Source organism: Dendrobates tinctorius, unplaced genomic scaffold (assembly GCF_039654945.1).
Source record: "Dendrobates tinctorius isolate UK_male_01 unplaced genomic scaffold, ASM3965494v1 ptg000056l, whole genome shotgun sequence".
NCBI lineage: Eukaryota > Metazoa > Chordata > Amphibia > Anura > Dendrobatidae > Dendrobates > Dendrobates tinctorius.
The window spans coordinates 4237591-4262686 of NW_027361724.1; the positions used below are offsets into that span (position 1 = coordinate 4237591).

At 46.1% G+C, this 25096-nt stretch overlaps 1 protein-coding gene across 1 annotated transcript in view; it reads right to left on the reverse strand.

Moving 5' to 3' along the window:
- Positions 1–25096, reverse strand: part of PDE11A (phosphodiesterase 11A) — an 825102-nt gene that overhangs the window by 142285 nt on the left and 657721 nt on the right. The window contains exon 14 of the mRNA XM_073577434.1: positions 24237–24327. Coding sequence (XP_073433535.1) covers positions 24237–24327 — 91 coding nt within the window. The remainder of the gene's footprint in view (positions 1–24236; positions 24328–25096) is intronic.

The following is a 25096-nucleotide window of genomic DNA, read 5'->3' on the forward strand; positions in this document are numbered from 1 at the left end:
TTTGTGGGGGGTTTCCACTGTTTTGGTACATCAGGGGTTTTCCAAACGCGACATCGTGTCCGATCTCAATTCCAGCCAAAAACGTCAAATGGCGCTGCTTCCCTTCCGAGCTCTGCCATGCGCCCAAATAGTGGTTTACCCCCACATGTGGGGTATCAGCGTACTCAGGACAAATTGCACAATAACTTTTAGGGTCCTGTTACCCTTGGGAAAATAAAACTTGGGGTGAAAAGATCATTTTTGTGGAAAAAATATGATTTTTTAATTGTACCGCTGTACGTTATAAACTTCTGTAAAGCCCTTGTGGGTTCAAAGTTCTCACCACATATCTAGATAAGTTCCTTAGGGGGTCTAGTTTCAAGAATGGGGTCACTTGTAGGGGGTTTCCACTGTTTAGGTACATCAGGGACTCTCCAAACGTGACATGGCGTCCAATCTGAATTCCAGCCAATTTTGCATTGAAAAAGTCAAACGGCGCTCCTTCCATTCTGAGCTCTGCCATGCGCCGAAACAGTCGTTCCCCCCCACATATCAGGTATCTGCGTACTCAGGACAAATTGCACAATAACTTTTGCAGTTCAATTTCTCCTGTTACCCTTGGTAAAATAAAAAAAATTGAACCTGAAGTATTTTTTTTATGAAAAAAAGTTAGATGTTCATTTTTTTTTAAATATTCAAAAAAATTCCTGTGACGCACCTAAAGGGTTAATAAACTTCTTGAATGTGGTTTTGAGCACCTTAAGGGGTGCAGTTTTTAGAATGGTGTCACTTTTGGGTATTTTCTATCATATAGACCCCTCAAAGTGGCTTCAAATGTGATGTGGTCCTAAAAATAAAATGGTGTTGTAAAAGTGAGAAATCGCTGGTCAACTTTTAACCCTTATAACTTCCTAACAAAAAAAATTTTGGTTCCAAAATTGTGCTGATGTAAAGTAAACATGTGGGAAATGTTAGTTATCAAGTTTTTTGTGTGCCGTATCTCTGTGATTTAAGGGCATAAAAATTCAAAGTTGGAAAATCGCGAAATTTTCAAAATTTTCTCCAAATTTCCGTTTTTCTCACAAATAAACGCAAGTTATTTGAATGAAATTTTACCACTAACATGAAGTACAATATGTCACGAGAAAACAATGTCAGAATCATCGGGATCCATGGAAGCGTTCCAGAGTTATGACCTCATAAAGGTACAGTGGTCAGAATTGTAAAAATTGGCCCGGTCATGAACGTGCAAACCACCCTTGGGGGTGAAGGGGTTAAAGTCTATGGGTGCGCATACATGCGCATTTTTTTCATGCGTTTGTGTGCGCAAAAAATGCGCAGCAAAAAAACGCAAGTGTGAAAGTAGCTTTACGACCATTTTCCATTTTCTCATATGGGGAAATGTTATTCTTTTTGCAAAACAAGTTGTAGTTTTGAATGACACAATTCATTTTACCATATAATGTGTTGAAAAGGGGGAAAAAAGATAAGAGAATTCCAAGTTTGCTGGGATAAAGAAAAACAACGATTCCACAATTACTTTATCATTTTTTATTTTTAGGATGTTCACTTTGTGGTAAAAATGACATGTTAACTTTGCTCTAAGATTCAGTGTGGTTATGGTGGTATCAAATTTATACATTTTTTTATGTTTAACAATTTAAAAAAATTTAGAAATTGCTTTGTGTCACCATTTTTTGAGAAAAACAGCAATTATGCTGAAAAATAAAAAGAGGCACATAATGGCCATTATTTGTATATATACAGCTCTGGCAAAAATGAAGAGACCACTGCACAGTTTTATAATAATCAGCTTCTCTACATGTCTGACAGCCATTCCATTCCAGTGTCAGTTGAATTCCAACCAGAGTACACCTCTTTCTACTGTGTCTGATACTTACCTACGACCCGCTCCCCCACTGGTTATCGCTGATCGCGCGAGAACGTCCTGGACTGTTTCTCGTCGTCAGCTTCCTGCGGCCCTTCCTGTGGAGAGACGAGCGACGAGCGTGGACGCGGGCGGGAGGACGCAGGATCGCCTAGTGTGAAAGGTAAGTAGCGACCCCCGTCCCCAGCGATGTCGCTGGTGAGATCTGCCTGTGTGGCAGCTCACTAGCGACCACTCAGCGATGCACCAGCGATCCTGACCGCGTCATATCGCTGGTCGGGATCGCTGGTACATCGCTAAGTGTGACAGTACCTTTAATGTGCTTCTGATTAGATGATCACCTGAAACAAATCTTATTTAACGAAGGAAAGTATAAAAAACCCTGCAGTGATGTTCACAATCCTCTTGTAATAGGACAATAGGACAAGCTGGATAGCAAAACAAGTGCTAGTAATATCCCAAAAGTAACAGGAATGAAAAAATAACTTGTAACCATGCCAAAGGAGTTGAAAAGAAAAGTCTTGAGTGAGGAAAAGAAGGGCTCAATTCTGGCTTTACTAGCTGAGGGATACAGTGAGTGTGATGTTGCCTCCATCCTTAAAAGTTCTAAGACGGCAGTCCATTCAAACAAGGTCAAACAGCAGACATTGGGGACAACAAAGCTACGGACCGGCAGAGGTCAAAAATGACTCTTCACTGACTGGGATGACCGTCATCTTATTTGAATGTCACTCAGCAACCGCAGGATGACATCAAGTGACCTACAAAAGGAATGGCAAATGGCAGCTGGCGTGAAGTGCACGGCAAGAACAGTTCGTAACAGGCTCCTAGAGGCAGGGCTCAAGTCATGTAAAGGTAGAAAAAGCCTTTCATCAATGAGAAGCAAATGAGAGCCAGGCTGAAGTTTGCCAAAGACCATAAGGATTGGACCATAGAGGTCTGGCGTAAGGTAATCTTCACTGATGAGTCTAATTTTCAGCTTTTCCCAGCACCTGGTCGTCTAATGGTTAGACGGAGACCTGGAGAGGCGTACAAGCCACAGTGTCTTGCACCCACTGTGAAATTTGGTGGAGGATCGGTGATGATCTGGGGATGCTTCAGCAAGGCTGGAATTGGGCAGGTTAATATTTGCGAAGAACGTATGAATCAAGCCCGCATACAAGGTTATCCTGGAAAAACAGTTGATTCCTTCTGCTCAGGCAATGTTCCCCAACTCTGAGGATTGGTTTTTCCAGCAAGACAATGCGCCATGCCACTCAGCTAGGTCAATCAATGTGTGGATGAAGGACCATCACATCAAATCCCTGTCATGGCCAGCCCATTCTCCAGACCTGAACCCCATTGAAAACCTCTGGAATGTAATCAAGAGGCTGATGGGGATAGTCACAAGCCATCAAACAAAGAAGAACTGCTTAAGTTTTTGTACCAGGTGTGGCATAAGGTCACCCAAAAGCAATGTGAAAGACTGGTGGAAAGCATGCCAAGACGCATGAAAGCTGTGATTAAAAATCATGGTTATTCCACAAAATATTGATTTCTGAACTCTTCCTGAGTTAAAACATTAGTATTGTTGTTTCTAAATGATTATGAACTTGTTTTCTTAGCATTATTTGAGGTCTGCAAGCACTGCATTTTTTTTTGTTATTTTGAACATTTCTCATTTTCTGAAAATAAATACAAAATTTATTGCTTGGAAATTCGGAGACATGTTGTCATTAGTTTATAGAATAAAAGAGTAATTTACATTTTACTCAAAAATATACCTATAAAGAGAAAAATCAGACAAAATGAAAATTTTGCAGTGGTCTCTTAATTTTTGCCAGCGCTGTATACTTAGGCCATGTGCACACGATGCAGATTTCCAGCGGATCCGCAGCGTATTTTACCGCGCAGAAACGCCGCATATCCGCATTGTGATGTACAGTAGCATGTTAATCAATAGAAAAAAAAACGCTGTGCAGACGCTGCGGGTTTTCTTGGGGTTCAAAATATGCAGCATGTCACTTCTTTTGTGCGGTTTTCCACCTGCTCCATTCTCCAAATCCGCAGGGGGAAATCCGCACAAAAACCGCAAGAAAAAAGGAAGAAATCCGCAGGAAAAATGCAGGTCATTTGACCTGCGGATTTCTTCAATTCTGCGCGGCAAATCCGCAGGGCAAAAAAGTACGTGTGCACTTAGCCTTATACTTGGCTTTTTTGCTTCCCAGTCCCCCTAGACCAGAGGAATGAAGCTTGTATTTTCTTGCTCACTGCTATGAAAATCAGAAAAAGATGTTTTACTGCCATCTGTTGGACCAGAGGAGAGATGCATTTTTAGAGTGTGTTCACTTGTACAGCAGATGTAAGTTGTGTTATAGAAGTATTCATTCATACAAGATATCTGACAGTGCTGTACAGAGGTTGTCACCATTCGCATCAGTCACTGTCCCCTTTGTGGCTTATAATCTTCTTTCGATATTTTAGACAGACACTAGTGTCATTTCATAGGAGGCCAACTGGCCTTTTAGTATTATTTTTGAGGTATGAGGAAACAGTTGCAACTGGAGTCAACTCACATAACCGTGGGTAGAACATACAAGCTCCATGTACAGGTTTCTCTTGGTTGAATTCAAACCCACAACACAACCCCAGTGCATAAGTTAAGACCAATTTTCCCTTCCAAGACAAGATTCAGCTCAAGTAACCAACTCTAAGGCTGTGTGCCCACGATGCGTTTTGTTAAGTGTTTCCGCAGCGTTTGAGCCGGCTCAGACGCTGCAGAAATGCTTAAAAGATGCATCAAATTAATTAGCATGCGTTTTTGGCTTTTTGTGCCAATGCATGCGTTTTTAACCGCTCAGAAATCGCTTAGCGGCTAAAAACGCAGCATGCTCATTAATTCCCGCATTGCTGAGCGTTTTTAGCCATCCCCAATGATCCCAGAAATCGCATGTCAAAAAACGCGTCAAAAACGCGTCATAAATCGCGCAAAAAACGCGCGAAAAAAAGACGCGCGTTTTCTGGGAAGGGGATCCTTTTCCTGAGCGTTTAAAAACGCTAGCGTGGGCACATAGCCTAAGGCCGGCGTCACACTACTTTAGAATACAGGCGAGTGCTATGCAAGAAAACATCACACACCACTCGGACCAGTGTTAATCTATGGAGCAGCTCACATCACCGTTTATTTTCTCAGGCGTATTCAGCGTGTGTATAAAAAAGCATCATGCTGCGATTGTCACCGAGACTCAGCCAAGACTCGCCAATGCAAGCCTATGGGTGCAAGAAAAAAAAATGCACAGCATTCAGACCATGCGAGTGCTGTCTGATTTTCAGTGGCGTAACTACAAAGTTAAGGGCCCCGGTGCGAACTTTCAAATAGGGCCCCCCCATGCCAAAATACATGCACATCTCCGCTCCGTACACCTCGAACACACGCGGATCTGCTCCGTACACCTCCTACACATGCGGCTCCGCTCCGTACACCTTCTACACACGCGGCTCCACTCTGTACACCTCCTACACACGCGGCTCCGCTCCATACACCTCCTACACACACGGCTCTGCTCCGTACACCTCCTCAATGTTAAAATTAACCTACCCTTAAAATTATAGACTGTTCATGTCTTTGTCAGTGCAAACTTACAAAATCAGCAAGGGATCAAAAACTTATTTATCCCACTGTATGTATATGCATTACATAGATAGATAGATAGATAGATAGATAGATAGATAGATAGATAGATAGATAGATAGATAGATGAAAAGCCGGCAATTTAGCAGCCTCGTAGTGTAAAATCACAGCAGGAACCGACAGCATAGAACAGATAGATTACATACAGTAAATACACATAAAATAGGTGGATATAAAGATGTCAGTGACAAATACAATTAGTACAGTGTGTGTGAAGCTTAATGTATATGTATTTAATTAATAAAAGATAATTTATCTGAAAAAAATGGCAGGGGCTCCAGGGTAATTTTCTTAACCAGCAGAGGGAAAGTGGAAGGCTGGGGGCAGATGTTCATAGCCTGGGAAGGGGGTAATACCTCTGGAACTTCCCAGGCGATTAATGTCAGCTCACAACTGTATACTTAGCCTTTACTGGATATTAAAATGGGGACCCTAAAAAAATGACATAGGGTCCCCCTATAATTAATAACCAGCAAAGGCTATGCAAACAGCTGTGGGCTGATATTAATAGCGTAGGAAGGGGCCATGGATACTGGCCCCCCTAGGCTAAAAACTTCAGCTCTCAGCTGCCCCAGAAAAGGTGCATCTCTAAATTGTGCTAATTCTGGCACTTAGCCTCGCTCTTCCAACTTTCCCTGTAGCGGTGGCAAGTGGGATGATAGTTGGGGGGGTTAACGTCACCATTCTATTGTCAGGAGTAGTGTTGAGCATTCCGTTACCGCAAGTATCGGGTATCGGCCGATATTAGCTGTATCGGAATTCCGATACTTAGTTCCGATACTTTTTTCATATCGAATACCGGAATCGGAAGTTCCCATAATGCTAGGAGCCCGCTCGATTTGATTCAGCCAATGGGGATCCTCAGAAGTGTGGGCACATCCTGTTAGGCATGTAGGCATGTTAACTACTGGCATGGCTGTGATTGGCTGCTGAAATGATGTCATGATGCACTATAAAAACCGCTGCAGCCGCCATTTCTGGTCACTCTGCTGTGAATTCAGTTAGGGACAGGCTGCTGTTGAAGACTGTGAGGGACAGTTAGAAATAGCGATCATCCAAAATATCTATTGCTCTACCCAGGCTACATAATCCACCACTGTAGCATTTTTGTAGCCCAGCAGCGCTGTTTTAATAGCTGTCTGCAAGGGCTGTGTGAGTGCAGACCCACGCTGTGTAGTGTGTCCTGCAGGCACGTCTGCTTGTAGGCCGCCCAACGTGTGTCTCTGCCTCATACACATTTTTCTTTTATTGCTGCTTTTTTTTTCTCCTGTATAGTGTGCTTCCATACGTATCCATATACATTGGTTGCAAACACTAAAGGAGTGGACAACGGAGCCTTTTAGCAGCCTTTCAGTGCTATAGCCCATTTCTCTGCATTGTTTTTGGCTGTCTGATAGGTCTCTCTGTGTGTGAGTGCAGCTCACGTTGCAGTGTGTTCTACAGCCACCGCTAGCTGTAGTCCGCTCAGCGTGCGTCACTGCCTCATACATAGTCCTTTTTTTGCAGCTAATTTAGCCAGATTTTTGCTCCTATATTAGTGTCCTTCCAACCGCATCCATTGTCATTGGTTGGTTGCAAACACTATATAGGATTAGATAGAGGAGCCTTTTTGCTGGCTTGTGCACTTCAGGGCCAGCCAGACAGACTAGTAGCACCCTATTTTTTGGAGCCTCATCAAATGCATTGTAGGTTAGCTTCCTGCATTGTAATCGCTCCAAAAAGTTTGTGATACTATAGCTTTCAAACTTGGGTCACATCCTTTTCTCCCCCCAAAAAAAAAAGGAAATAAAGTTCACCAAACACTCCACTTTACAGTTGTCTAGGCCACATTAGATCATATTAAAGTGTAGTACACACACTCTTAGCCAAATTAGTGTTTCTTATACTGGTTAGCAGGTGTTCAGGAATAAGAACACTAAGCCACCCCTTTTTTACTTTTCTGCCTATCTATCAGTCTACCAAGATGAAGAAGGCAGGGAGTAAGGCACGTGGTCGTGGCCGTGGAGTTTCAGCAGGGAGAGGACGGGGGGATTCAGCAGGGAAAGGATGTGGGGATTCGGTGTCTGCTGCGGCCACCAGTGACCCGGCATCCCCCACTTTTACCAGGCAACAGTCCTTCATGCGCAGCTTTGTAGGACCTCACCGTACCCCACTGCTGCGTGACGAACAAATTGAAGCCGTTGTCGGATGGATGGCAGCTAATGCATCCACTTCAATGACTTCCGCATCCTCCCAAGGCCAGAGCACTGAAGAGCAACCATCTGTCTCTTCACCACCTGCCAAATTGCCCAGGCAGTCTGAGAGCCCTGGACAGGAGCCATCTCAATCTTTACTTCTGTTCTCAGAATCTGTTGGCTTGGAAAGAGGTGGCCAGCCAAGCAGCATTCTAGAGCGTGAAGAAGAGGGAGTATGCAGTGATGCGCAACTGCTTTGTCCCTCTGAATCTGAAGAGGCGGGTGGGCCAGTGCCTATTGTCAGCACACCTCAGTGCTCATCTGATGATGATGAGACTCAGTTGCCAATTTCTGGTGCGTACGGTGCTGGCGAGACAACCCAGGACCAGCCGGTGCTTGAAGAGGGGAGTGGAGATGATGAGATCCTTGACCCATCATGGCATCAACCACAGGAAGGTGGTGGGAGCAGCTCTGAGGAAGAGATTCCCCGAACGGCCAAAAGAGGAGGGAGAGGGCGGGGGCAGACTTGGTTGCCTGTAGCCTCCACTTTGGCACCCGTGAGGAGCAATCCTCTTCCAAAACACAAAACGGGCGCTCCCAGGACTTGCAGTGCGTGGTCTTTTTTTTACACAGTTGCAGATGACATTTGCTTTGTCAAATGCAAGCTGTGTCATCAGAAAGTGAAACGAGGGAAAAATGTGACCAACCTCAATACCACTAATATGTGGAAACATGTGCGTACCAAGCACGAGGTGGAGTTACACAGACACACTGAAGATGTAGGCCAACCTTCAGCAGCACCTACCACCTCTTCAGCTCGTGTTGGGGCCTCTTCCTCCAGCTCACACACAGCTGGTTCGGCTTGCTCACTGGAACGCCATGGAAGAACCACTGCCACTGTTGTCCAGAGACCCAGTGAAATTCCACCCACTGAACCACGTTCGCAGTCATCATCACACTCCCAGGCCACTCACCACCAATCGGTAGCACAGGCATGGGAGAAAAAGCGGCCATACTCGGCAAACCATCCCCGAGCACTGGCTCTGAATGCCGGCATTGCCAAACTACTGGCCCTTAAGATGCTGTCATTCAGGCTGGTGGAGACTGACACCTTCCGGAACTTTATGTCATTGGCAGTTCCACAATACAATGTGCCCAGCCGCTTTTATTTCAGCAGGCAAGCCGTCCCTGCCCTGCAAAAGCATGTGCAGGGAAAAATTAAAAATGCGCTACTAAATGCCGTCAGTAGCAAGGTCCACCTGACCACCGATGCGTGGACCAGTAACCATGGACAGGGACGATACCTTTCCCTCACTGCCCATTGGGTCAATGTTGTGGAGCCGGGTACAGATCTGGAGAGTGGCTCTGTACGTATTCTGCCAACTCCAAGGATTGCAGGAATGCAGTCTGTACATATTGAGTCCTCCTCCTACTCTAGTTCCTCGGAATCAGCACTGCGTGAGCCTGTTAGGCAAGATATGAGAACAGGTGTGGCCAAACGTCAACAGGCCGTCCTTAAATTAATTTCTTTGGGGAATCGGAGCCACACAGCACAGGAGCTCTGGAATGCCATCAAGCAGGAGAGCGATGTGTGGTTTGTGCCAGCGAATCTCCAGCCAGGTTTGGTAGTGAGTGACAATGGCCGAAATCTAGTGGCAGCTCTGGGCCTAGGCAACCTCACTCACATACCATGTCTGGCACACGTGCTCAATTTGGTCGTGCAGAGCTTTCTGAGGGACTATCCGGATCTTGATGCACTGCTGCACAAGGTTCGCCTACAGTGTGCTCACTTGCGGCGTTCCAGCATGGCAAGATCGCGCATTGCATCTCTGCAACGCCGATTCCGCCTGCCAGAACATCGCATCATATGTTACCTCCCCACCAGGTGGAATTCAACGTTACATATGTTGGAGCGGTTGTGTGAGCAGCAGGCAGCAGTAATGGAGTACTAGCTGCATCAGGCGCAAACAAGTCGCACTGTGCGCCGGACACACTTCACCACCACTGAGTGGGCCACTATGAGGGACATCTGACAAGTTTTGCCTGCCTTCGATGACTCCACGCGGATGGCCAGTGCAGATGATGCACTAATCAGCATGACTGTCCCCCTCATCTGTCTGCTTCAAAAAACCTTACAAGCACTAAGTGAGGAGGTTTTTGAAGAGGTCGAGGATGAGCAGTCAGAAATGCCATCTGCTTCTGGCAAGTCTGTGCAACGTGCTTCCACACAAAGGCCCAGGCAGGGGACACTTAGTGAGGAGGATGACGAGGAGTCAATGGAGGAGGAGGAACACATCTCTCCAGAGGAGGGAGGTACACAAGGCTCTAGTAGTCAGTGTGTACAGCGAGGGTGGGGTGATGCTGAGCAGGCAGAGATGCTGCCTCAAGCTGGGGACAGTGTTTCCGGTACAGTTGGCAGTCTGCAGCACATGGTTGATTTCATGCTGCAGTGCTTGTTAAATGACCGCCGCATCGCCAACATTCTCCACACGGCTGATTATTGGGTGTACACCCTCCTAGATCCTCGCTACCAGGACAACTTACAAAGCCTCATACCACAGTTGAACCGGGAGCGAAAAATGCGGGAGTACCAAGAAACACTTGTGCAGGCCATCATGTTCTCCATTCCCCCCGCAAGTGTTGCTGGTGGTGCTTTTCAAAGCAGCCATGTGGGTAGAGGCAGTGGAGGAAGCTCTGCACAAAGAGGTAGCAGAGGCAGTGCCGCAGGACAAGGCAAGGCCAGTATGGCCCAAATGTGGAAAAGTTTTGTGGGACCACCACAAACGGCTACACCATCACAGACGGCTCCAGTCAGCAGGAGGCAACGTTTCCGTCAGATGGTGACAGACTACTTGTCTTGCCCTGTTAGTGTTCTCCCAGACGGCTCTTCCCTGTTCAAGTATTGGGTCTCTAAGCTGGATACATGGCCAGAGCTTAGCCAGTATGCATTGGAGGTGCTGGCTTGCCCTGCTGCCAGTGTATTATCGGAACGTGTCTTTAGTGCTGCAGGTGGTGTGGTAACAGACCGTCGCACGCGACTATCCGCCGATAATGTTGACCGGCTTACTTTTCTGAAAATGAACAAGGCCTGGATCTCACCTGAATTTGCCAGTCCTCTTCCAGAATAAATAATTGGCTGGCAACAGGATCCAGGTCTCCTGTTGTGTTCATGTTTCTATGACCTGAACTTTATTTCCTGGGCTACAGCAACGCCCGTTGTTGCTCAGAAGTGCTGTCTACACAGACAAAACACTCGCTCATGTGTAAGTGGGGTTCGGTAATGTCAGCTGATCCCCTGCTGTGTGTACGGCAAAGTGTCCTGCTCCCTCCACAGTCTAACAACCTCAGATTTACACCTGGCTCCAAGTAGGCCTCGGCCTACTACCTGATTTTCCCTGGGCTCCGACACCGCCAGTTGGTGCTCAGAAGTGCTGTCCGCACAGACAAAACACTCGCTCATGTGTAAGTGGGGTTCGGTAACGTCAGCTGATCCCCTGCTGTGTGTACGGTAAACTCTCCTGCTGCCTACAACTTCTGACTACCTCTGATTTAATATGTTCTCTGATTTGCCCTCTGTCTCCACTCTGTTTTGAGTATTTCCTCCGGCCTACAACACCGCGTGTTTCTGCTCTCAAGTCTGCACAATCCACACTTGTTCCTGTGTTACCTGGGTCCTGTAACATCTGCTCATCTCCAGAGGTGAGCACGGCAATGTCTCCTGCTTTGTCTACATTCCCACTACTTGTAGTGGAAATGTGGACAGAGCAGGAGACATTGCCTGACTCACCTCTAGGGAGAAGCTGCTGTTACAGAACCCCAGTAACACAGGAACAAGTGTGGGTTGTGCAGACGGCATTTCAGAGCAGCAACTGGCGTGGTTGGAAGCCAGAGGAAATACTCGAAACAGAGTGAAGACAGAGGCCTAATTGGAGTACATTGACAGTTAGTAGTAGTCTAGAAACAATCACAAACTGCCACCAAGTAGGCCTCGGCCTGCACCCTGATTGTCCCTGGCTTCCAACAACGCTAGTTGGTGCTCGGAAGTGCTGTCCACACAGAAAAACACACTTGTTCATGTGAAAGTGGGGGTCAGTAACGTCAGCTGATCCCCTGCTGTGTGTATGGCAAAGTGTCCTGCTCCCTCCACAGTCAAACAACCTCAGATTTACATTTACACCTGGCTCCTAGTAGGCCTCGGCCTGCACCCTGATTGTCCCTGGCTTCCAACAACGCTAGTTGGTGCTCGGAAGTGCTGTCCACACAGAAAAACACACTTGTTCATGTGAAAGTGGGGGTCAGTAACGTCAGCTGATCCCCTGCTGTGTGTATGGCAAAGTGTCCTGCTCCCTCCACAGTCAAACAACCTCAGATTTACACCTGGCTCCTAGTAGGCCTCGGCCTGCACCCTGATTGTCCCTGGTTTCCAACAACGCTAGTTGGTGCTCGGAAGTGCTGTCCACACAGAAAAACACACTTGTTCATGTGAAAGTGGGGGTCAGTAACGTCAGCTGATCCCCTGCTGTGTGTATGGCAAAGTGTCCTGCTCCCTCCACAGTCAAACAACCTCAGATTTACACCTGGCTCCTAGTAGGCCTCGGCCTGCACCCTGATTGTCCCTGGCTTCCAACAACGCTAGTTGGTGCTCGGAAGTGCTGTCCACACAGAAAAACACACTTGTTCATGTGAAAGTGGGGGTCAGTAACGTCAGCTGATCCCCTGCTGTGTGTACGGCAAAGTGTCCTGCTCCCTCCACAGTCAAACAACCTCAGATTTACACCTGGCTCCTAGTAGGCCTCGGCCTGAACCCTGATTGTCCCTGGCTTCCAACAACGCTAGTTGGTGCTTGGAAGTGCTGTCCACACAGAAAAACACACTTGTTCATGTGAAAGTGGGGGTCAGTAACGTCAGCTGATCCCCTGCTGTGTGTATGGCAAAGTGTCCTGCTCCCTCCATAGTCAAACAACCTCAGATTTACACCTGGCTCCTAGTAGGCCTCGGCCTGCACCCTGATTGTCCCTGGCTTCCAACAACGCTAGTTGGTGCTCGGAAGTGCTGTCCACACAGAAAAACACACTTGTTCATGTGAAAGTGGGGGTCAGTAACGTCAGCTGATCCCCTGCTGTGTGTATGGCAAAGTGTCCTGCTCCCTCCACAATCAAACAACCTCAGATTTACACCTGGCTCCTAGTAGGCCTCGGCCTGCACCCTGATTGTCCCTGGCTTCCAACAACGCTAGTTGGTGCTCGGAAGTGCTGTCCACACAGAAAAACACACTTGTTCATGTGAAAGTGGGGGTCAGTAACGTCAGCTGATCCCCTGCTGTGTGTACGGCAAAGTGTCCTGCTCCCTCCACAATCAAACAACCTCAGATTTACACCTGGCTCCTAGTAGGCCTCGGCCTGAACCCTGATTGTCCCTGGCTTCCAACAACGCTAGTTGGTGCTCGGAAGTGCTGTCCACACAGAAAAACACACTTGTTCATGTGAAAGTGGGGGTCAGTAACGTCAGCTGATCCCCTGCTGTGTGTATGGCAAAGTGTCCTGCTCCCTCCACAGTCAAACAACCTCAGATTTACACCTGGCTCCTAGTAGGCCTCGGCCTGCACCTTGATTGTCCCTGGCTTCCAACAACGCTAGTTGGTGCTCGGAAGTGCTGTCCACACAGAAAAACACACTTGTTCATGTGAAAGTGGGGGTCAGTAACGTCAGCTGATCCCCTGCTGTGTGTACGGCAAAGTGTCCTGCTCCCTCCACAGTCAAACAACCTCAGATTTACACCTGGCTCCTAGTAGGCCTCGGCCTGCACCCTGATTGTCCCTGGCTTCCAACAACGCTAGTTGGTGCTCGGAAGTGCTGTCCACACAGAAAAACACACTTGTTCATGTGAAAGTGGGGTTCGGTAACGTCAGCTGATCCCCTGCTGTGTGGAGGGCAAAGTGCTGCTGCCTCCAAATTGTAACTACTTCAGATTTAAACATTCTCTGATTTGGCCTCTGTCTCCACTCTGTCTCTAGTATTTCCCCTGACCTCCAACACCGCCAGTTCCTGCTCACAGTTGCCGTCCACGCATTCCACACGTGTTCCTGTGTTACTGGGGTTCTGTAACGTCAGCAGATCCCCAATATGTGTCCGCCACTGTCTCCTGCGCTGTCCACCTTCCCACTGCAAGCGGTGGGAATGTGGACAGAGCAGGAGACAGTGGCAGACACTCATCAGGGGATTTGCTGACATTACAGAACCCCAGTAACACAGGAACACGTGTGGATTGGGCAGACGGCTACTGTACGCATAAACTGGCGGTGTTGGTGGTCAGGTGAAATCCTGGAAACAGAGTGGAGACAGATGCCTAATTGGAGCACGTTGACAGTCTGTTGTAGCCTACAAACAAGCTAAAACTGCCACCAAGTAGGCCTCGGCCTACACCATGATTGTCCCTGGGCTCCAACAACGCCAGTTGGTGCTCGGAAGTGCTGTCCACACAGAAAAAAACACTCGTTCATGAGAAAGTGGGGTTCGGTAATGTCAGCTGATCCCCTGCTGTGTGGAGGGCAAACTGCTGCTTCCTCCAAATTCAAACAACGTCTTATCTGAAACTGCCTCCAAGTAGGCCTCAGCCTACAAAATGACTATCCCTGGGCTCCAACATTGTCAGTTGTTGCTCGGAAGTGCTGTCCACACAGAAATAAACACTCGTTCATGTGAAAGTGGGGGTCAGTAACGTCAGCTGATCCCCTGCTGTGTGGAGGGCAAACTGCTGCTTCCTCCAAATTCAAACAACGTCTTATCTTAAACTGCCTCCAAGTAGGCCTCAGCCTACAAAATGACTATCCCTGGGCTCCAACATCGTCAGTTGTTGCTCGGAAGTGCTGTCCACACAGAAATAAACACTCGTTCATGTGAAAGTGGGGGTCAGTAACGTCAGCTGATCCCCTGCTGTGTGGAGGGCAAACTGCTGCTTCCTCCAAATTCAAACAACGTCATATCTTAAACTGCCTCCAAGTAGGCCTCAGCCTACAAAATGACTATCCCTGGGCTCCAACATCGTCAGTTGTTGCTCGGAAGTGCTGTCCACACAGAAATAAACACTCGTTCATGTGAAAGTGGGGTTCGGTAACGTCAGCTGATCCCCTGCTGTGTGGAGGGCAAACTGCTGCTGCCTCCAAATTGTAACTACTTCAGATTTAAACATTCTCTGATTTGGCCTCTGTCTCCACTCTGTCTCTAGTATTTCCCCTGACCTCCAACACCGCCAGTTCCTGCTCACAGTTGCCGTCCACGCATTCCACACGTGTTCCTGTGTTACTGGGGTTCTGTAACGTCAGCAGATCCCCCAATATGTGTCCGCCACTGTCTCCTGCGCTGTCCACCTTCCCACTGCAAGCGGTGGGAATGTGGACAGAGCAGGAGACAGTGGCAGACACTCATCAGGGGATTTGCTGACATTACAGAACCCCAGTAACACAGGAACACGTGTGGATTGGGCAGACGTCTACTGTACGCATAAACTGGCGGTGTTGGTGGTCAGGTGAAATCCTGGAAACAGAGTGGAGACAGATGCCTAATTGGAGCACGTTGACAGTCTGTTGTAGCCTACAAACAAGCTAAAACTGCCACCAAGTAGGCCTCAGCCTACACCATGATTGTCCCTGGGCTCCAACAACACCAGTTGGTGCTCGGAAGTGCTGTCCACACAGAAAAAAACACTCGTTCATGTGAAAGTGGGGTTCGGTAACGTCAGCTGATCCCCTGCTGTGTGGAGGGCAAACTTTCTGCTTCCTCCAAATTCAAACAACGTCTTATCTGAAACTGCCTCCAAGTAGGCCTCAGCCTACAAAATGACTATCCCTGGGCTCCAACATCGTCAGTTGTTGCTCGGAAGTGCTGTCCACACAGAAATAAACACTCGTTCATGTGAAAGTGGGGGTCAGTAACGTCAGCTGATCCCCTGCTGTGTGGAGGGCAAACTGCTGCTTCCTCCAAATTCAAACAACGTCTTATCTTAAACTGCCTCCAAGTAGGCCTCAGCCTACAAAATGACTATCCCTGGGCTCCAACATCGTCATTTGTTGCTCGGAAGTGCTGTCCACACAGAAATAAACACTCGTTCATGTGAAAGTGGGGGTCAGTAACGTCAGCTGATCCCCTGCTGTGTGGAGGGCAAACTGCTGCTTCCTCCAAATTCAAACAACGTCATATCTTAAACTGCCTCCAAGTAGGCCTCAGCCTACAAAATGACTATCCCTGGGCTCCAACATCATTCAGTTGTTGCTCGGAAGTGCTGTCCACACAGAAATAAACACTCGTTCATGTGAAAGTGGGGTTTGGTAACGTCAGCTGATCCCCTGCTGTGTGGAGGGCAAACTGCTGCTGCCTCCAAATTGTAACTACTTCAGATTTAAACATTCTCTGATTTGGCCTCTGTCTCCACTCTGTCTCTAGTATTTCCCCTGACCTCCAACACCGCCAGTTCCTGCTCACAGTTGCCGTCCACGCATTCCACACTTGTTCCTGTGTTCCTGGTGTTCTGTTACGTGAGCAGATCCCCCAATGTGTGTCCGGCACTGTCTCCTGCGCTGTCCACCTTTACACTACAAGTGGTGGGAATGTGGACAGAGCAGGAGACAGTGGCAGACGCTCATCAGGGGATCTGCTGACATTACAGAACCCCAGTAACACAGGAACACGTGTGGATTGGGCAGACGGCTACTGTACGCATAAACTGGCGGTGTTGGTGGTCACGTGAAATCCTGGAAACAGAGTGGAGACAGATGCCTAATTGGAGCACATTGACAGTCTGTTGTAGCCTACAAACAAGCTAAAACTGCCACCAAGTAGGCCTCGGCCTACACCATGATTGTCCCTGGGCTCCAACAATGCCAGTTGGTGCTCGGCAGTGTCTTTGGCATGGGTACTCCCTGTTGCCCAGCCTGGTTCCAGCACGCCTGCTGTTTCCGGGTAGTGTCAAGGTCACTATGCCACCAATCCGTTGTCCTGTCGTCTTGCGGCCGGGTTAGCCGACTCTACGGTGCCTGCAGCTTAGGTGACTCCTATGTGGGCTGCGGGAACTGGCACTGAAGGCTGGATCCGTAGTGCCAATGGGACATGGACCCCCTGTAGGACTGTGGGTTTCGGTAACTGCGGCCGGCTTGCGGCCTGGCTACTTTGCTTTGAATGGGTACCTTCTGCTACCCACCCGGGTTCCACCACTGTCTGCTGGTTCTCGCCAGAGCCTTTGGCCTAGTGCCTCCATCTCGGTATCCGAAGTCCAGCACCCTCAGCTGGTCCTTGGTAGTGCTTTCCAGCACAGGTACCTCCTGCCTAGTAACTGTGGTCCAGCACCGTCAGCTGTTCCTCGGTAGTGCCATTGGCTCTTGTTCCTTCTGCTACCCATCCGGGTGCCAGCACTGTCTGCTGGTTCTCGCCACAGCCTTTGGCCTAGGTGCCTCCATCTCGGTATCCGAGGTCCAGCACCGTCAACTGGTCCTTGGTAGTGCTTTTTAGCACAGGTACCTTCTGCTTAGTAACCATGGTCCAGCACCGTCAGTTGGTCCTCGGTAGTGCCATTGGCTCTTGTTCCTTCTGCTACCCATCCGGGTGCCAGCACTGTCTGCTGGTTCTCGCCACAGCCTTTGGCCTAGGTGCCTCCATCTCGGTATCCGAGGTCCAGCACCGTCAGCTGGTCCTTGGTAGTGCTTTTTAGCACAGGTACCTTCTGCTTAGTAACCATGGTCCAGCACCGTCAGTTGGTCCTCGGTAGTGCCATTGGCTCTTGTTCCTTCTGCTACCCATCTGGGTGCCAGCACTGTCTGCTGGTTCTCGCCACAGCCTTTGGCCTAGGTGCCTCCATCTCGGTATCCGAGGTCCAGCACCGACAGCTGGTCCTTGGTAGTGCTTTTTAGCACAGGTACCTTCTGCTTAGTAACCGTGGTCCAGCACCGTCAGTTGGTCCTCGGTAGTGCCATTGGCTCTTGTTCCTTCTGCTGCCACTACGGGTTCCAGTACTGTCAGCTGGTTCTCGCCAGTTTCTCAGCCTTCTTGTACCTTCTGCTACATTTCCAAGATCAAGCTTTTTGAAATTGTCTTTGGTAATCCTTATTGATCTCCATGACGACGACCCTGAAGACCACACCAAAGAAGACCAGAAATATGACCCTAAATAATATGACCAAGAGGACAAAGAACATGAAGACAACCACCAAGATACAGAACAAAAGACAGAAGAACAAGAAGCAGAAGAACAGAAAGCAGAAGAACATTAAGCATAAGACTAAAAATCAGCATAGAAGATATCAAAATTATAAGCAGAAGAAGACTAAGCAGTAAATGGGGGAGAGTCCGTTCCTCCTCGTGGTGCCCCTGGAAAATGCCTGCTGCTGCAGGCCAAACTGAACGCGGATAAATCCTGTTGTAAATCTTTTGTGACAGGCAGAACGTAAGGTGTAATCTTATAACTTTTATAGATAAGTACTACAGGAATGCCTGTCACCATAAGAAAATGAAGAAAAAGAAGAATAGGAAGAAGATGAAGAAATAGCATATGAAAATTAATAATAGCTGAATAAGAAGAATATGAAGAATGGAAAAAAAAATAATGGGAAGAAGGTGAAGAAGAAGAAGATGAATAAGGTGAAGAAAAAGTTGATAAAAAAAATGATACTGCTGCGGATCATGAAGGAGAAAGTGTGGGAGAAGTACAAAAGAAGGTGAAGAGCATGGAAGTTGTGAAACATACATATCTGACAAAATATAAAAAAGTTAACATAGTCAATATCTTTTTAACTCCGAACGTCTTGAAAAAAAAAATTGGAATTAATGCTATGCCATGTGATTTGAATAAACCACTATGCCTTTAACTCCTTACCTACAATTGACGTAATATTCCGTCCATGTGACCATGGACCTAATTACCATGGACGGAATATTACGTCATCGCGATCAGCGGCGCCCACGTGGTGAGCGCCGCTGATCGCGGCCGAGTGTCAGCTAATTATCATAGCTGACACCCGGCACAATGTGTCAGGGGCGGTCACGGACCGCCCCCGACACGTTAACCCCTTGCACACCGCGATCAAACACGATCGCGGTGTACCGGGGGTTAAAGGGAAGCATCGGCAGGGAGGGGGCTCCCTCCGTGCTTCCCTGAGCCCCCCACGGCAGCGCAATGTGCAGCGCTGCTGCGGGGGGCTCCTTTCCTGCAGGTCCCCGGATCCAATATGGCGACGGGGACCTCCGGGGGCCTGCAGGAAGCTGGCTTCCTCAGTGCCTGCAAAGCGCAGGCATGAGGAAGCCTGTGCAGTGCCTGTGACAGATCGCTGATCTGTCACAGTGATCTGTGATGTGACAGATCAGCGATCTGTCACAAGACAGTTATGTCCCCCCTGGGACATTGTAATAAAGTAAAAAAAAATTAAAAAAAAGTGTAAAAATAATTAAAAAAAAATCGCTAAATAAATTAAAAAAAACAAAAAAATATTCCCCAATAAATTCATTTTTTGGAAATAAAAAAAACAAAAACAATAAAAGTGCACATATTTGGTATCGCCGCGTCCGTAACGACCCGCCCTATAAAACTGTCCCAATAGTTAACCCCTTAAGCGAACCCCTTAAAAAATAAAAATAAAAAACGAAGCAAAAAATAATGATTTATTATCCTACCGCCGAACAAAAAGTGCAATAACGCGCGATCAAAAAGACACATATAAATATCCATGGTACCGCTGAAAACATCATCTTGTCCCGCAAAAAACGAGCCGCCATACAGTATCATCAGCGAAAAAATAAAAAAGTTATAGCTCGCAGAATAAAGTGATGCAAAAATGATTATTTTTTATATAAAATTGTTTTCATTGCATAAAAGCGCCAAAACATAAAAAAAGACCTAAATGAGGTATCGCTGTAACCGTACTGACCCGAAGAATAAAACCGCCTTATAAATTTTACCGCACCCGGAACGGCGTAAACGCACCACCCAAAAGAAATTCATGAAACGCTGGTTTTTGTTCATTCTGCGTCCCAAAAAACGAAATAAAAAGCGATCAAAAAATGTCACATGCCCAAACATGATACCAATAAAAGCGTCAACTCGTCCCGCAAAAAATAAGACCTCACATGACTCGGTGGGTCAAAATATGGAAAAATTATAGCTCTCAATATGTGGTGATGCAAAAACTATTTTTACAATAAAAAGCGTCTTTTAGCGTGCGACAGCTGCCAAACATAAAAACCGCCATAAATAGTAAATCAAACCCCCCGTTATCACCCCCTTAGTTAGGGAAAAATAATAAAATTAAAAAAATGTATTTATTTCCATTTTCCCATTAGGGTTAGGGCTAGGGCTAGGGTTAGGGTTAGGGCTAGGGCTAGGGTTAGGGTTAGGGTTAGGGCTAGGGTTAGGGTTAGGGCTAGGGTTAGAATTGGGGGTTTCCACTATTTGCGCACATCAGGTGCTCTCCAAACGCAACATGGCGTCTGATCTCAATTCCAGCCAATTCTGCGTTGAAAAAGTCAAATGGTGCTCCTTCCCTTCCAAGCTCTGCCATGCACCCAAACAGTGTTTTACCCCCTCATATGGGGTATCAGCCTACTCAGGACAATTTGCAAAATAACTTTTGGGGTCCTATTTCTCCTGTTGCCCTTAGGAAAATAAACATTTTGGGGCAAAAATATCATTTTTGTGGAAAAAAATTTTTTTGTTATTTTCACGCCTGGGCATTATAAACTTCTGTGAAGCACTTGGGGGTTCAAAGTTCTCACCACACATCTAGATAAGTTCCTTGGGGGGTCTAGTTTCCAAAATGGTGTCATTTGTGGGGGGTTTCCACTGTTTTGGTACATCAGGGGCTTTCCAAACGCGACATGGTGTCCGATCTCAATTCCAGCCAAAAAAAGTCAAATGGCGCTGCTTGCCTTCCGAGCTCTGCCATGTGCCCAAATAGTCATTTACACCCACATATGGGGTATCAGCGTACTCAGGACAAATTGCACAATAACTTTTAGGGTCCTGTTACCCTTGGGAAAATAAAAATTGGGGGTGAAAAGATCATTTTGTGGAAAAAATATGATTTTTTAATTGTACCGCTGTACATTATAAACTTCTGTGAAGCCCTTGTGGGTTCAAAGTTCTCACCACATATCTAGATAAGTTCCTTAGGGGGTCTAGTTTCAAAAATGGGGTCACTTGTGGGGGGTTTCCACTGTTTAGGTACATCAGGGGCTCTCCAAACGCGACATGGCGTCCGATCAGAATTCCAGCCAATTTTGCATTGAAAAAGTCAAACGGCGCTCCTTCCCTTCTGAGCTCTGCCATGCGCCGAAACAGTGGTTCCCCCCCACATATCAGGAATCAGCATGCTCAGGACAAATTGCACAATAATTTTTGCAGTCCAATTTCTCCTGTTACACTTGGCAAAATAAAAAAAATTGAACCTGAAGTAATTTTTTTTGTGAAAAAAAGTTAAATGTTAATTTTTTTTAAATATTCAAAAAATTCCTGTGACGCACCTGAAGGGTTAATAAACTCCTTGAATGTGGTTTTAAGCACCTTAAGGGGTGCAGTTTTTAGAATGGTGTCACTTTTGGGTATTTTCTATCATATAGACCCCTCAAAGTGGCTTCAAATGTGATGTGGTCTGTAAAAATAAAATGGTGTTGCAAAAATGAGAGATCGCTGGTCAACTTTTAACCCTTATATCTTACTAACAAATAAAAATTTTGGTTCCAAAATTGTGCTGATGTAAAGTAAACATGTGGCAAATGTTACTTATTAACTTTTTTGTGTGCCATATCTCTGTGATTTAAGGGCATAAAAATTCAAATTTGGAAAATTGCGGAATTTTCAAAATTTTCGCCAAATTTCCGTTTTTCTCACAAATAAACGCAAGTTATATGAATGAAATTTTACCACTAACATGAAGTACAATATGTCACGAGAAAACAATGTCAGAATCACCGGGATTCATGGAAGCGTTTCAGAGTTATTACCTCATAAAGGGACAGTGGTCAGAATTGTAAAAATTGGCCCGGTAGTTAACGTGCAAACCACCCTTGGTAGTGAAGGGGTTAATGTCTCCTCCACCTCCCACAATACATTCTACATGATTCTTATTTGTTTTCAATTATGTAGAATTAGCCAACAAGGAAATAAAGGGCTTTTTTAAATTCCGATACCGGAAGTCCCATTGACTTGAATGGGACTTCCGGTATCGGAATCGGCGTTACCCGATATTTTTTTCGTATCGGGCGATACCATCCGATACGATATTTTTGGGTATCGAACGGTATCGCTCAACACTAGTCAGGAGACATCAAGCCCAGAAGTTAGTCATAGAGAGGAGTCAATAAGATGCCCCCATTACTATCCCCATAGACATATCGTATAAAAACACACACACAGAAAAAAAGTCCTTTAATTGAAAGAATAACACAGACTCATTTAATAAATCTTAGTTAGAGCATACTTACGACTTCGCCCATTCCACTGACGCCATTGTTGTCTGCAAAAAAGTAAAAAAAACAAACAATATTCCTCACCTTTCCGCAGAGATGCTGCTAATACATTTGTCCCACGATGGGTCCAGCACTGCTACATCTAGATGGCAGTCTGCATGGTTCCATGATGCATCTATGCAGCCTGCCATCTAGCAGAGACACTGAGCAGCGTGTGCTCAGTGTCTCCCTGTGAACTCCTATTCCCTGTCTGATGGCATCGCAAGCGTGAGAAAGTTCTCCTGTTCACGGTGCCATCAGACAGGTCCTGGGAGTTCACAGAAAATGAACTACCTTCACCTATGCGATATCAGCGCGAGCGCCATGGGAAAATGCTGAAAACATGGTGCTTTACATAAAACAACAGGGCTAAACCGGTCCACAGGGTTTGTGGTTTTTCAGCTCATTCCTATTCACTGTAGTTCAGCTGATGCTCAAAAGTAGATACAACCAAGGGACAAGTGCAGAGCTGATTTTAGAAGAAAAGTTTTTCTAATCTTGTCCCTCCCTTCAAGGACAGCCACCTAGTTGTGGCACCAGAGAGAGTTTTCTTTCTTGTGGGTAAGATTTATGGCCTCAATTCTTCATTGCCATTTTTCCACTTTTCTGGAGTAATTTTCTCCTTTTTTTAGTGCCTTTACTATTTGCGCTTTACTGTTTACATTTTGAACCACTTCTAAAATTATTTTTATTTTTTAAGTTTTTTTTTTTCATTTTTTCTCGACAACTTTTCTAATCCAGATGTTTTAGGCTTTGTTCACACATCAGTATTTTTTATCAGTATTCCATCAGTATTTGTATGGAAAAACCAGGAATGTCTCCAAAACACAGATCAGATCTCAATCTTCCAATTATAGTTTTTCTCTATAAGTTTCAATCCTAGTTTTGGCAAAAAAATACTGATACAAAATACTGGCCAAATACTCACACGCAAATACGCCCTTAGGTTATATTCCCACCTTGTTGGAATAGCTGGCCCAGGATCAAGTCTACATTCACACAATGAGCTTTCGGTTAGTTTTTGATGTTGCAGATATTCTGCACCATTTCTGCACCCATTAAGTAGAATAGATTATTTTAATTTTTTTCGAAAATAAGCATCGTAGAAAAACTCACCAAAAACTCATACGGGGAACGTAGCTTTATACAGATACACAAAATGCAACTTTTAGCAAATGTCGCATTGTATTGGCACATCTCATTCCAGTCTCTGCCTGGAATAAGATTTTGGTAGAGGTATACAATTTGACGCATTTTTAGAGGAACGTTTGACTTTTTAAGAGTTTTGCAACTTTTGATGGTAGAAAGTTGCAAAACTGGGCAAATGAAAAAGAGTTTTTGATTTTGCTCCATATTTATGTACTATATGGGCCATTTTGAAGAATCTGGTGATCAGACTCTGATCAGCATAATCGGACCATTTCTCTCGGGTTGAGACCATTGCCTTAGAAATGTCAATTGATGATCTGTAATCTGTGTCTTATTTTTCGATCTAAGCGGTGTCGCCCTACGCACTAATTAGACTTTTCTGTAATTCAGATTTTAATGGAGAACCAATCTTGCATTTGCCGCCATGACTCCACTGTGTTGTTTGGATCACTTTACTCTTGGGATTGATTGGATAAAAGGCCCATCTGAAACAAGATTTAGGCCGGGGTCACACTTGCGAGTATGATGTGAGAAGCTAACGCGAGTCTCTCACATCAATACCCAGCACTGCCGCCGGCACTCGGACCGGAGTGTGCGGCTACATAGAAATACATGCAGCCGGACACTCCGGTCCCGAGTGCCAGCGGCAGTGCCACGTATTGATGCGAGACTCACGTTAGTTTCTCGCATCACACTCGCAAGTGTGACCCCGGCCTTAAAGGGATGATCCACTGAATCATACAGTTTGCCAAAAATAATATTGGGCAACTTTATTTTCTTCCTCGTAGAATATTACCAGACTTGTAATCCCGGGTAAAGTTTGAGAGTGGGGTAAATGCAACTTACAGTTTATTTCTATGAAACGTGTCCCAACTTCCCAATTATGTGTGTACCTCGCTCTGAAGAATCATGACAGCGTGGTTAAAATGATGATGCTCCAAGGTGGCCGACGTTCCGTAGAGCTGAGACAGAGCCGAGCCGCTTCTGAAAGTGGGAAAGAAAGAATGTCAGCACAATGACACTTCTCGCCGTGCCATGCAATGTCAGTATCCCACTGATTTCATCAATCTGGATGAGCCGCAGAAGTGACAGCCAGTGACTCACTGTTCACTGAACTTGCAGAGAAAAGAAAACTAGACATGTATAATCATGGCTGAATACTAATATGATGTGCCGCATAAGAACAAATATTAGGTTTTTACTAAAATTTCCTGTAGATAATAATGACGCGTGTACATAATGTTCAGCTGAATGACCCTTGTCAGAAACTCTCCCAACTTTGTAAAAAGAGAAGAATAAAGTTATGGTAAAGTGCGCTTTAAGGTAAGGAGAAAAATTCTGGTAAGGGGAGATTACGAGGTCTCTATACGAGTCTGAAGTGGGGTATGTCATTTTTTATGGGGTCTGATTTGGGGACTATATACAGAATGGGGACTGATCTGGATACAGGGGTGAGCTGGGGTCTGCAATTTTTTATGTGGTCTGATTTGGGTTCTGTATACAGAGAAGGGACTGATCGGAATGCAGGGACAGTATAAAGGGGGTCAGGAGTCTGTATCTTTATTTGGGAGTCATATGTCCCATTTGTGATTCAAATGCTATCAGTAAGGGGTACAAGCTATATAAATCTTAGGAAAGCATATGGGAAAATATTTTAGCAACGTGTTTTGCACACAACTTTTTCTTCCCTCTTCTGAACTAAAACCATGAAACATGACGGGTGTGTCACACAACAGACACCAATGGCACACAA